General features: G+C 44.3%; 1 protein-coding gene across 1 annotated transcript; it reads left to right on the top strand.

Moving 5' to 3' along the window:
* Positions 1-2,912: 2,912 nt before the first annotated feature.
* On the top strand, positions 2,913-4,541 carry LOC311001681 (uncharacterized protein; the record flags this gene model as incomplete). The annotated part of the gene is made up of 2 exons (XM_083992797.1): positions 2,913-3,045; positions 3,373-4,541. 2 exons carry the CDS (start codon positions 2,913-2,915, stop codon positions 4,539-4,541), a joined length of 1,302 nt encoding a protein of 433 aa, XP_083848923.1.
* Between the last annotated feature and the right edge of the window lie 9,190 nt (positions 4,542-13,731).

The following is a 13,731-nucleotide window of genomic DNA, read 5'->3' as shown; positions in this document are numbered from 1 at the left end:
CAGGGAGCTCTCTGCTCTCATTCAGCCCCATGCATTTTTTTTCACAGCAGCAGGAGAAGGAGCTCAACTTTGTAACTTGCTGTTAAGTGCTTTTTAATTCGTTTTAATTCACCAAAAAATAGTCACAGGTCACAAAAAAGTCCTCTTCTTACTCGGTGTGGCTCTTTTCTGCACTTTCCTTACTTTTTTTTGTAAGCAGAAGCCAGTGATCCTCTTATTAAAGGTTTTCTTTGCCCCTCACATACTGTCTGTGTCTGTAGCCTAGTGGTTAGCTCACTGGGCTGAAGACCTGAAGGTTGCTGGTTCAAATCTGGCCTCAACAACAATTGTAGTGAATTATTTTCCCAGTCGTCCTCTGTTGACTTCTGATAACTTGCTTCATGTTGAAACTGCTGCTCTCAGCCTGAAATTCACATACATTTTAATTGTAAGTCATTCAAGCTCGACTCTCAAGCTTTCTTGGTGTCGACACAGTGTGTTTCCAACAGGTGCAGCTTTGGGCTCGTTAACTTCTCCCCCTCCTCCCTCTCTCTTGCCCTCTCTCTCTGTATTCTCCCTCTCTTTCTCCCTCCTCCTCTCTTTCTCCCTCCTCGCTCTCTCTCCCTCTCTGTATACTCTTTACATGTCTCTCGCCCTCTTTCTCTCTCCTTCCTTTCTCTCCCCCCCCTCTCTCTCCCTCTCTGTATTATCTCTCCAAGTCTCTCACCCTCACTCCCTCTCTCTTGCCCTCTCTCTTTCTCCCTCCTCGCTCTCTCTCTCCCTCCCATCCCTCGCTCTCTCTATGTCTCTCGCCCTCCTCTTTCTCCCTCCTTTCTCTCCCCCTCCTCCCTCTCTCTTGCCCTCCCTCTCTGTATTATCTCTCTCTGTCTCTCGCCCTCCTCTTTCTCTCTCCTTTCTCTCCCCCTCCTCCCTCTCTCTTGCCCTCTCTCTCTGTATTCTCCCTCTCTTTCTTCCTCCTCGCTCTCTCTCCCTCTCTGTATACTCTTTACATGTCTCTCGCCCTCTTTCTCTCTCCTTCCTTTCTCTCTCCCTGTCTGTATTATCTCTCCAAGTCTCTCACCCTCACTCCCTCTCTCTCTTGCCCTCTCTCTTTCTCCCTCCTCGCTCTCTCTCTCCCTTCCATCCCTCGCTCTCTCTATGTCTCTCGCCCTCCTCTTTCTCCCTCCTTTCTCTCCCCCTCCTCCCTCTCTCTTGCCCTCCCTCTCTGTATTATCTCTCTCTGTCTCTTGCCCTCCTCTTTCTCTCTCCTTTCTCTCCCCCCTCCTCCCTCCCTCTCTGTATTCTCACTCTCTTTCTCCCTCCTCCTCTCTCTGTCCCTCCTTGCTCTCCCTCTCTCTCTCTATGTCTCTCACCCTCTTTCTCTCTCCACTCTCCCTCTCTCTCCCTATGAACTCGTCTGATTCTGTTCTTCACTCCTCCCTTCATCCCTCCATCTCTCTGATTCCCTTCTCTCTCTTCGTCCCTCCATTCATTCCTCTGCAGCCCACTATCTCCTTTCAACCCTCCATCCATCCTTCTACATCCCTCCCTCAGACACTTCATCCATCCTTTCATCTCTCCTTCATGCTCCCTCCCTCCATCCTTCCATTCATTCTTCTACACCTCTCTTTCTGACACTGACTCCATCTCTCCATCCATTCCTCTACACCCCTCTCTCTCTCTGACTCCCTCTATCTTTTCACCCGACTCCCTCCATCCTTCCCTCTGCATCCTTTCATCCCCCATCCTTCCTTCTTCATCCCTCTCTCAGATACTTCCTCCATCCCTCCATCTCTCCATCCATTCTTCTACATCTTCTTATTGTCATCTCTCCATCTGCATCCCTCTCTCAGACACTCTGCATCCTTTCATCCTTCCCTCTGCAGCTCTCTCTCTCTGATACTTCCTGCATCCCTTCTTTTTACTCCCTCCATCTCTCAGTCCATTCTTGTACATCCTTCTCTGACCCCATTTTATCTTTTCATCAGACTCTCTCCATCCATCCCTCCCTCTGCATCCTTTCATCCCTCCCTCTGCAGCTCTCTCTCGGATACTTCCTACATCCCTTCTTTTTGCTCCTTCCATCTCTCCATCCATTCCTCTACACCTCCCTCTCCATCATCTCTCTTTCAGACACCTCTCCATCCATCCATCCTTCTCTGACCCCCTTTTATCTTCTTTCTGCATCCCTCTTTCAGACACCATCCCTCCCTCTGCATCTCTCTCTCAGATAGGCTACTTCCTGCATCCCTTCTTTTTACTCCCTCCATCTCTCAGTCCATTCTTGTACATCCTTCTCTGACCCCATTTTATCTTTTCATCAGACTCTCTCCATCCATCCTTTCATCCCTCTTCCCTCTGCATCTCTCTCTCGGATACTTCCTGCATCCCTTCTTTTTACTCCTTCCATCTCTCCCTCCATTCCTCTACACCTCCCTCTCCATCGTCCCTCCATCATCTCTCTTTCAGACACCTCTCCATCCCTCCATCCCTCTCTCCCTCCCTCCTGGTTGTATAATCTCTCCGTTGCCGCAGTGAAGGAAACCCCTTCTCTCTCTCTCCTCTCTCTCTCTCCATCTCTACGCTGTTTTCCCGCCTGTCCTTATATGGTGTGGGGATACCCCGCGTCACCGACCGGAAGTTGCCCATGTTTGGGCAGCTGCGCAGCGGCGCGGCGGGGGGAATCCCTCCCGGCCGGCGCCGGCCAATCAGCGGCGGCCGGGAGTTACCTAGGCGACGGAGAGTATAAAAGCCGAGGCTGCGGACGGAGGAGCCTCAGCATCCTCAGCATCCACGGCGCGAGCACACAGCTAAGGATTTAATCCACGGATCACGGAGGGAATCCCCGACACACACCGAGCTACCGAGGATCCACTTTGGATTTACACACAACAACAACAAACACACAAACAAACAAACAAACACACTAAACAATGCTTCTGGAGCGCGACGACAGCTTCATGTCAGAGTTTGAGGGCGCGTGCAGCGCGTGGGTGGACAGCGTGGGCTCGAGCCCCATCAGCAGCGACGGGACCGAGTCGGACGTGGGGTCTCCTTTCTGCCAAGGTGCGTGTTCAATAATCAATAATAATAATAATCAATAATAATAATCAACAGTTTAAATAAATAGATTATATTATAGGATGTGTTGTGGTTTATTATTGATTTGGTGGAATATCTATACTAGCGATCACCACCTGTTGCCATAGCTACAGGGCAGCAGCAGCCTTATTATGGGCTGAATCGTGGTGTTACAGCTACTGATAGTTCGTGCATCTTCACTTGGTATTGATTTTTTTCTCTCGCTCTGTGTGTGGGTTGATCAGCTGCACTGAGCTTCATTATGCAATGACAATAACACCTCCTCCTCCTCCTCCTCCTCCTCCTCTACAGTTTTCTCTCCGGGAACCGACGCCTCCGACTCAGATTTCTTCTCCGACTTCAGCGACTGCTCCTCGGACTCGCTCTCCCCGTCGCTCGGCTACAGCGGCAGCGGCTTCTTCCCGGAGCAGCAGCAGCAGCAGCAGCCTGAGCCCAGCAGCGGGCTCAGCAGCACCGCGGACGCCATCCTCAACATGATCACGGAGATCGTGGGGATCTGCACCGATATGGAGCAGCAGCAACAGTCCTGCACCTCCTCTTCCTCCTCCTCCTCCTCCTCCTCCTCTCTCTTCTCCCCGGACCTGAGCCTCCCTGCTCCGGCTGCAGCATCCTCCCTCTCTCCTCCTCCTCCTCCTCCTCTGCTGGTGGTGAAGAGTGAGTTCCCCTCCTCCGGCTGCTGCAGCTCCAGCGGCTGCGCTCAGCCCTCTGTGGCCGGGAGCGACGCTCTGTTCCCGGGCAGCGCCGCCTCGCTGCTGCCGCTCTCCGCTCCGGAGGTCGTGGACGTGAACGAGTTCCTCGAGTCTCTGCTGAGCTGCGGCGCCGGGGCCGCGCAGGAGGAGGTGCAGCAGCAGGAGGTGAAGCAGGAGCCGCTGGGGCTGGAGGAGTGGCTGCGGAGCCTCACCGCGGGGGGAGACACCGGCGGCTACGTCATCAGCAGACCGGTAGTCAAGACGGAGCTCGTGCCCGCGGCCCCGCTCCCCTCCACCCTGGACGCGCACCTGCTCTCCTCGCTCCTGCAGGGCGCGTTCCCGATAGTCAACATCAACAACAACGGACACGCGCCCGCCGGAACCCCCGCTACTGCTAAAGCGTCACGCGGCGGCCGCAGAGCTCCCGCCAAAAGCGGCCTGAAGGCGAAGCCGTTCACGTGCTCCGTGCACGGCTGCGAGCGCCGCTTCTCGCGCTCCGACGAGCTGAACCGGCACGTGCGCATCCACACCGGCCAGAAGCCCTTCACGTGCACCATCTGCGCGCGCAGCTTCAGCCGCAGCGACCACCTGACCACGCACACGCGCACGCACACCGGGGAGAAGCCCTTCTCGTGCGACGTGTGCGGCAAGAGGTTCGCGCGCAGCGACGAGAGGAAGAGGCACGGGCGCGTGCACGTCAAGCAGCAGCTGCGCGCTCAGATGATGGCCGCCTACTCCCTGGCCCTCAACGTGAACGCGCCCGGCGTGTAAACAGGCAGCGGCCGGCGTGCACGCGGATGGATTTGAATTGAGCCGTTAAACCGGAAGAAGCGTCACAGCGACGTTTTTAAGCTCGTGAAGAAGAGTTGGCAGCTGTTTCCAGGTGTTTCCAGGTGTTGGAGGACTTTGGTCCGAGCGATGGCCGCTCTGAAGGCGCACGTGGACGTCACGGTCCAGACGGAGGTGGAAGAGAAGGACTTCCTGTCCGGTCCAGGTTCGATTCCCGGACCGGCGGGTTTTTACCTCACGGTGCTCGAACTCTGACTGGCTGTTTATTAAAACGCTTCTCGCTGTTGTGACTCTGGATGTCTCCGATGTTTCTGGACTGATCTGGACTGATGAGGTCTTTCTTTTCTTTTTAAAGGAGCAGTCCAGAAAGTTTCCACTGTAACATAATGAATTTCGTCTTCTCTGCATGAGGATGTGAACAGTGAAGAAACTCTGTGAATGTTGACGTCAGAATGTCGTCGTGCTTTCGTTTTCCTGTTTTCTCTCAGATATTTTTATGTCAAACTTGCTTTATTTATTATTATTATTATTATATATTATATTTGAACAAAACTTGAGGAGCTCTATGTTTGTAATATGAATCTATTTTTCTAGATGGGTTTGTCTACCTCTTCTTGTGCCGCCGTTTTACAACAACCAGAGTGTATATTTGTAGACGAGACAAGAGATTTAATGTGATGTCACTTTTCTATGAAACTGACTGTATAAATCGTCTCTTTAACGGACGCTGAATGAACTTTGTTCTATAATTTTCATTCTGACGAGTCGGAGCTGCGTGGCGGTTGGCGGCAGCTCGGCGGCGTCGTCCAGGTGTGAAACATCGAACACACACCTGCTCAGTGTGAGCTGAGCTCTCAGTAGCACACATGGCTGTGCAAGTTTTAACTCGTTCCCTCGTTCTGCATGGAGGCTGCTGCTGTCAATAAAATAACTGATGAAACAAAGCCACAGTGTCACGTCTTCTCCTTCGTCTTCTTCATCATCATCATCCTCTCGATCACCTTAACCCTCCTGTTGTCCTCCTGGGTCAAGGAAAGAAGGAAGGAAGGACAGAGGGAAAGATATAGGGAGGGAACAAATTGGGTCAAAAGAGGAAAAAAGAAGGAAGGAAGGAAATAAAGAAGGAGGGTGGGAACAGATTTGTTCAAGGAAGGAAGGGAGGGAAGAAGGAATGGGAAAATGAAGGAAAGAAAGATTGAGGGAAGAAACAGATTTGTTCAAGGAAGAATAAGGGAAAAGGAAAGAAAGATGGAGGGATAGGGAACAGACCGTAAGGACAAAGGGAAGGAAGTAAAGATAGAAGGAGGGGGGGAACTGATTGGGTCAAAAGAGGAAAAAAGAAGAAGGAAGAAAGAAAAGAAGGGAGGGAGGGAAAAAGGATTGTGGAAAGAAGGAAGGGAAAAAGGAAGGAAATAAAGATGGAGGGAGGGAACAGATTCATTCAAGGAAGGGAAAAAGGAAAGAAAGATGGAGGAATAGGGAACAGATCAGGTCAATTGGATCAAAAGAGGAAGGAAGAAGAAGGAAGGGAAAAAGGATTGAGGAAAGAAGGAAGGGAGAAAGAAGGAAGGATGGAGGAAGTGAACAGATTGGGTCAATTTGATGCCAGAGACCCTCCTGTTGTCCTCCTGGGTCAAGAAAGAAAGGAAGGACAAAGGGAAAGATAGGAGGAAAGAAGGAAGGGGGAAAGGAAGGAAAGATAGAAGGAGGGAGGGAACAGATTGGGTCAAAAGAGGAAAAAAGAAGAAGGAAGGAAGGCAGGGGGAAAATGAAGGAAATAAAGATGGAGGGAGGGAACAGATTCGTTCAAGGAAGAAGAAGGAAGGAAGGGAGGGGGAAAGGATTGTGGAAAGAAGGAATGGAAAAATGAAGGATCACCTTAACCCTCCTGGGTCAAGGTAGGAAGGAAGGAAAGACAAAGGGAAAGATAGGAAGAAGGAAGGGGAAAAGGAAGGAAAGATAGCTAGAAGGAGTGAGGGAACAGATTGGGTCAAAAGAGGAAAAAAGAAGAAAGAAAAGAAGGAAGAAAGTAGGGAAGGAAGGGAGGGAAAAAGGATTGTAGAAAGAAGGAATGGAAAAAGGAAGGAAAGAAAGATGGAAGAAAGAAATTAGTTCAAGGAAGAAGAAGGAAGGAAGAAGGGAAAGAGGGAAGGGAAAAGGAAAAGGGAAGAAAGATGGAGGGATAGGGAACAGGTCAGGTCAATTGGATCAAAAGAGGAAGGAAGAAGAGGTAAGGACGAAGAGAAGGAAGGAAAGATAGAAGGAGGGAGGGAACAGATTGGGTCAAAAAAGAGGAAAAAAGAAGAAGGAAGGAAGAAGGGAGGGAAAAAGGATTGTGGAATGGAAAAGGGAATGAAAGAAAGATTGAGGGAAGAAACAGATTTGTTCAAGGAAGGAACATCATCTTCATCATCATCATGAACAAACAAAGTCCCCTACTACTTCATCATCATCTTCATCATCTACTCCTTCATCCTCCTCATCCTCACCACCCTATCGATCAATAATCAGTTTAAATGACTGTATCTGTTGTCATCGTCTTCCTCCTCGTCTTCATAATCGTTCTGTATATAGCCTCCATCATCATCATCATCATCATCATCATCATCATCACAGACTTTTCTGCACTTCCTGTGCCATTCATCATCAACAGGCTGCTGTTGCCAGGCAACAAATGGTCCCATTAGCTCCGTCAGTTCAACAGTTTGTCCAGTTTTATGAACTGTGAAGGCTGCGTTGCCACGGTAACAGCAGCCCCAGAGACTCGAGTTTCATCCAGTTTTTTTTTTAATCTTTTTTTTTTTTTTTTTCACAGTGACGACAGACGGACAGACAAACAGCTCTGGGTGACTTTGACCATCACAACACAGCAGCCGTGATTATCAACACTATCATCACTATCACTATCAACAGTATCACTATCAACACTATCACCATCACGGTCACCAATGTCATCACTATCACCACTGTCACTGTACTACTGTTATTGCCATCACTACTATCACCACTGTCACTACTATTGCTACTGTAGTCACTGTCACCACTATCACGACTATTTCTACTATCACGACTATTGCTACTGTCACTATCATCACCACTATCACTACTATCACCACTATCACGACTATTTCTACTATCACGACTATTGCTACTGTCACTATCATCACCACTATCACTACTATCACCACTATCACGACTATTTCTACTATCACGACTATTGCTACTGTCACTATCATCACCACTATCACTACTATCACCACTATCACGACTATTTCTACTATCACGACTATTGCTACTGTCACTACTATCACCACTGTAACCACTATTGCTACTATCACCATTCTCACTACTATTGCTACTATCACGACTATTGCTACTGTCATGACTATTGCTATTGTCACGACTATTGCTACTGTCACTACTATCACTACTATTGCTACTATCACGACTATTGCTACTGTCACGACTATTGCTATTGTCACTACTATAGCTACTGTCACTACTGTCACCACTATTGCTACTGTCACAGCTATTGCTACTATCACTACTATCACTACTATTGCTACTATCACTACTCTCACTACTATTGCTACTATCACGACTATTGCTACTGTCACGACTATTGCTATTGTCACGACTATTGCTACTATCACCATTCTCACTACTATTGCTACTATCACGACTATTGCTACTGTCACGACTATTGCTATTGTCACTACTATAGCTACTGTCACTACTGTCACCACTATTGCTACTGTCACAGCTATTGCTACTATCACTACTATCACTACTATTGCTACTATCACTACTCTCACTACTATTGCTACTATCACGACTATTGCTACTGTCACGACTATTGCTATTGTCACGACTATTGCTACTATCACCATTCTCACTACTATTGCTACTATCACGACTATTGCTACTGTCACGACTATTGCTATTGTCACGACTATTGCTACTATCACCACTCTCACTACTATTGCTACTATCACGACTATTGCTACTGTCACGACTATTGCTATTGTCACTACTATAGCTACTGTCACTACTGTCACCACTATCACGACTATTTCTACTATCACGATTATTGCTACTGTCACTACTATCACCACTATCACTACTATCACCACTGTAACCACTATTGCTACTATCACCACTCTCACAACTATTGCTACTATCACGACTATTGCTACTATCACGACTATTGCTATTGTCACGACTATTGCTACTATCACTACTATTGCTACTATCACGACTATTGCTACTATCACCACTATCACGACTACTGCTACTATCACAACTATTGCTACTATCACGACTATTGCTACTATCACCACTATTGCTAGTATCACCACTATCACTACTATTGCTACTATCACTACTATCACCACTGTCACTATCACCACTATCACTACTATCACCACTATCGCTACTATCACGACTATTGCTACTATCACCACTATCACGACTATTGCTACTATCACGACTATTGCTACTATCACCACTATTGCTACTATCACCACTATCACTACTATTGCTACTATCACCACTATTGCTACTATCACTACTATCACCACTGTCACTATCACCACTATCACTACTATCACCACTATTGCTACTATCACGACTATTGCTACTATCACCACTATCACGACTATTGCTACTATCACTCCTATAATCACTATCACTACTGCCATCACTGTCACTACTGTCATTACTATCACTACTATCACTCTTGTGATTCATATCACTATCACTGCTGTCACTATTTTTACTGTCACTGTCACCAGTCATTACTGTCATTTTTACCTCTCCTATCACTTCTGTTACTACTACAGCCATTAATGCCATTACGGCAATAATGCGGCAGTGGCTCAGGTGGTAGAGCGGGTTGTCCAATGATCAGAAGGTTGGAGGCGGTTTGAATCCCGCTCTGTCTCGGTTGCTGCCGTAGTGTCCTTGGGCAAGACACCTTACCCACCTTGCTCATGATGGGTCGTGGTTAGCGCCTTGCATGGCAGCTTCCGCCATCAGTGTGTGAATGTGTGTGTGAATGGGTGAATGCGATGTATGATGTAAAGCACTTTGGGTATCGTTGCAGGTATAGTGAAGTGCTATATAAATACAGACCATTTGCCATTTTACTATCATTATTGTCACTTCTAGCCCTTGATGTACATACAGAACAGTTCGGCTCTGTCTGTGGCTCTGAGCTCTGACCCTTTGGCTCTACTTAAGGTGTAAATCTATGAAGATTCAAAGTCTTGAGCTGCTTTGTGTCGTTTTTATCAGATTAATGTGTTGTAGTAGTTTTTGGAGACAATGGCTCAGAGGAAGAACATACTGTTCACCAGGCTTGTCATGAAGAGATGATTATGTTTGTCATGGGCTTTACTTTCCTCTGCAGGCTTTTGGCGCCCTTCAGTGGATAACAGCCAGAACTACAAATATTCTGCCTTTCACCACCACAGGGGTCACAAGTAAGTTTTCACTCCTCAGGCAAATGTCACCATTTCTGTTTTCCTTTGTTATCACTGAAATGCTACAAATAACACAAATACTTATTTATGTATAAAAACTGATAATGATTCGATAAATTAGATTATTTAGTAATATTTTCATTTTTTCTTTTATTGTTTTTCCCCCCTTGCATTACAAAAACAAGTATGACAGGAAGGAAGCACATAATGGAAAGACATGTAAATGACAACCAAAAGTTCAGGTGTGTACGACAAGTCAGTATAACAGACTGTAAAATGTTTTAACCTAATGATCAGGCACTGCATAAAAGTTAAAACAGTAAGGTCTGTTTTCTGTAATGTTCTCCCAGCTAAATGTTATGAACTGAAGGAAAATAAATTAAAGTTACACTAACATTATAATATAATCAACGTACAGTCATCTCTTTAGTCCTGATGCTTTTTTTTGTATTATTGAGTTTTATATGTAAAAAGTGATCCCTTTATGATAAAATCTTCAAATGTTAGATATTATCTTTTTTTTTCTTTAATGGAAACAGGCAATAGCATACACAATGTATACTCTGACAATACACTAACCAAAACAGACAAACAGAAAACAAAGGACAGAACAAACCTGACGACATAATAAAACCGGACTACAGCTAAACTACAACAAAAAGGGATGTAAAACTACTAAAATTAAATGAACAGTAACTACTTATTACTCAAGCATAAGTTTTTCCCATTTTCTGTTATGCATTTCCACCTTACCTTGATTTGTTGCGATCATTTTTTCCAAAAGAAATTGGCGACGCACTGTAGGTATTTCTAAAATAAACCAAGTTAAATATTATCAAACTGTTGAAATGGACCTGCATTTTAAACAAACCAAAAGCAAGGACAAATACTAAAGCCAAATGCATTTCTGTTATTGGATTAAAATTATGGAATAGCCTTGACAATGAATTAAAATCATGTACAACTATTACCCAATTTAAAAGGATGTTTAAAATAAATGTATTGAATACATATTTAACACTACTAGGATAAAGTAAGTTAATTATTATTACTAAATGATGGTTCTGCTTGTTTTGTTTTGATACTATTCACTTTACTTAGGCTACTCTACTTACTTTGTTTTGTTATTGTATTTTTTCTTCCTGTAAATAGGGTAGGCATTAATGCTTTGCTTCTGCCTTCGCCCTTTCGCCCATATTGATCATGACATTTTGACTTGTATGTTTATGTTTTATGGAATGGACGAATAAATCAAATCAATCAAAATGACGTTGTTACGTAAATATGGGTCGTTTTTCCTGAGAAATTATATTTTTATTATAGACATAGCCTATACTGTTAAACCAGTTGTGTATTTCCCCAGGGTGGCGTGAATGTTGTTTTTTTTACGTCAAAAAACAAAACAAAACAAAAACTTGAATTATTAATTAATTAGTATCAAAAACCTGTCCGCCATGATGATGATGATCATCTCCACATCACGTCACGCGGCTCTTACGTCAGCAGCAGCACGCGGCAGCAGCTGCACAGAGAGGACTGGAGTCAGTGTGCTGTGCTGTGCGCGCGGGGCGGCGGTTGGGTGGACCATACACACACATACACACATACACACGCTTCTACACACACAACAACAACTACAACCACACACACAGACACACACATGGGCCAGACTCAGCGTTTCTTCGGTTCCCGGTACCGGACTGAGAGCACCGACCGATCCTCCGTCACCAAGGAGCCGGGAAACCATGGCAACATAGACATGGCAACGGATTTTATTTCCCCTTCTTCTTAGCATGATGATGAAGTTGTGACAGTGACAGCGGATTAATCCTCTGGTACAGGTGAGTCCAAAGGTGTTTACTGAGGGATTCACGGGGCTCGTCGATTGATTATTGTCATTATTGATTAATCTGAGGGTTATTTTATTGATTAATTGATTGATTGATCGGTTAATCAATAAAACGTAAGAAGAGGAAGGAAGAAAAAACAGTGTTGCTTCGTCCATGTTTACAGTTTTAGCCAGCCTATAAGAAACTATTGTTGAAGCTCTAACCACAGTATTATTATGATATTTTACACAGTGTTTATATAACACAGTCAATTAGCCATTTTATCAAAAACATACAGTTAAATTGACTGAGTTATATAAACACTGTGTAAAATATCATAATAATACTGTGGTTAGAGCTTCAACAATAGTTTCTTAGCTAAAACTGTAAACATGGACGAAGCAACACTGTTTTTTCTTCCTTCCTATTCTTACGTTTTATTGAATAACCAATGAATCAATGAATCAACAAAATAACCCTCAGATTAATCAATAATGACCATAATCAGTCAATTTAACTGTATGTTTTTGATAAAATGGCTAATTGACTGAGTTATATAAACACTGTGTAAAATATAATAATAGGCTAATACTGTGGTTAGAGCTTCAACAATTAATAGTTTCTTAAAACTAGAAATGTAAACATGGACGAAGCAACACTGTTTTTGGCACAGGAGAAATGATCCATAAAATGCCAATACTTTGTTGTAATGGTGGAACAGTATCATTATATTGTTGAAAAAGGAAATTGGTATTTTATCAATAAAACGTAAGAAGAGGAAGGAAGAAAAAAAAAACAGTGTTGCTTCGTCCATGTTTACAGTTCTAGTTTTAAGATTAATTGTTGAAGCTCTAACCACAGTATTATTATTATTATATTTTACAGTGTTTATGAAGCTAACTCAGTCAATTTAACTATATGTTTTTGACAAAACGGCTAAAATGGATGTAGGCTAATCACTAAAAGCTGATGCCATTTCACCAAAAATACCAATTTCTTTTTTCAATTAATTAAAAACAACAATATAGTGATACTGTTCCACCATTACAACAAAGTATTGGCATTTTATGGATAATTTTTCCCAAGCCTTTTCCTTTAAATGATTAAAGGGCTTATTTTCTCAATTTATCAATTTAATTGTTTGTTTTTAACTGTCTTTAAGTGGTTTAATTCATTAAAATATTGGGTTTAAAGTAATTCTTAAGAGTATTTTGGTAGAAAAATTGCCAATTTTTCAGGGAAACTTGATCAGCTGTTTTAATAGGACATGTCGGACTATTCTTGTTCATGACCAGTAACTTCCCAGAATCTGCAATCAAGAATTGAACTTGCCATGAAACTGTACTTTTTCCATATTTATCGCACCAGATCTTTATTTGTTTACATCCAGACACTAACATGACTTCATCCGGTTTAGAGAAATGCCGTAAACCGCTAGGCTACTGCTTTGGTTTGGTTTGGTCGCCATGGTTCATTCCTATACCTCCCATGTTAATGACCAAACTCTTTCAATGACAGATCGGTGACATAAAACTGTGTTTTTTTAGGGATCAACTGTGTGTTTTGAAAGAGAGAGAGCCGGGAGTCCACGCCCCAGACATTTCTTTCTTCCTGCTCATTCATCCATATTTAAAATTCCTCTGCATGGGGTTGACCAGAGGATACAGCCAGTGGGGGGTGGAAGATGCTACGGTTCACTTAGCAATCGGCATCATGGGAATAAATACTCACACACACATGTCCCACTAATGTCAAATCCAACAGGCGAGGAGGAGAACTTGACATTAGTGGGACATGTGTGGACTCTTACCAGCATTTTGCTCCTTTTTTAATCTTCAGATTTCAGCCTCATTAAATTTT

Source organism: Trachurus trachurus (genome assembly GCF_905171665.1).
Source record: "Trachurus trachurus genome assembly, chromosome: 18".
Taxonomy (NCBI): domain Eukaryota; kingdom Metazoa; phylum Chordata; class Actinopteri; order Carangiformes; family Carangidae; genus Trachurus; species Trachurus trachurus.
The sequence above is the reverse complement of the archived record's forward strand: the minus strand, read 5'-3'. Positions and strand labels throughout refer to the sequence as shown.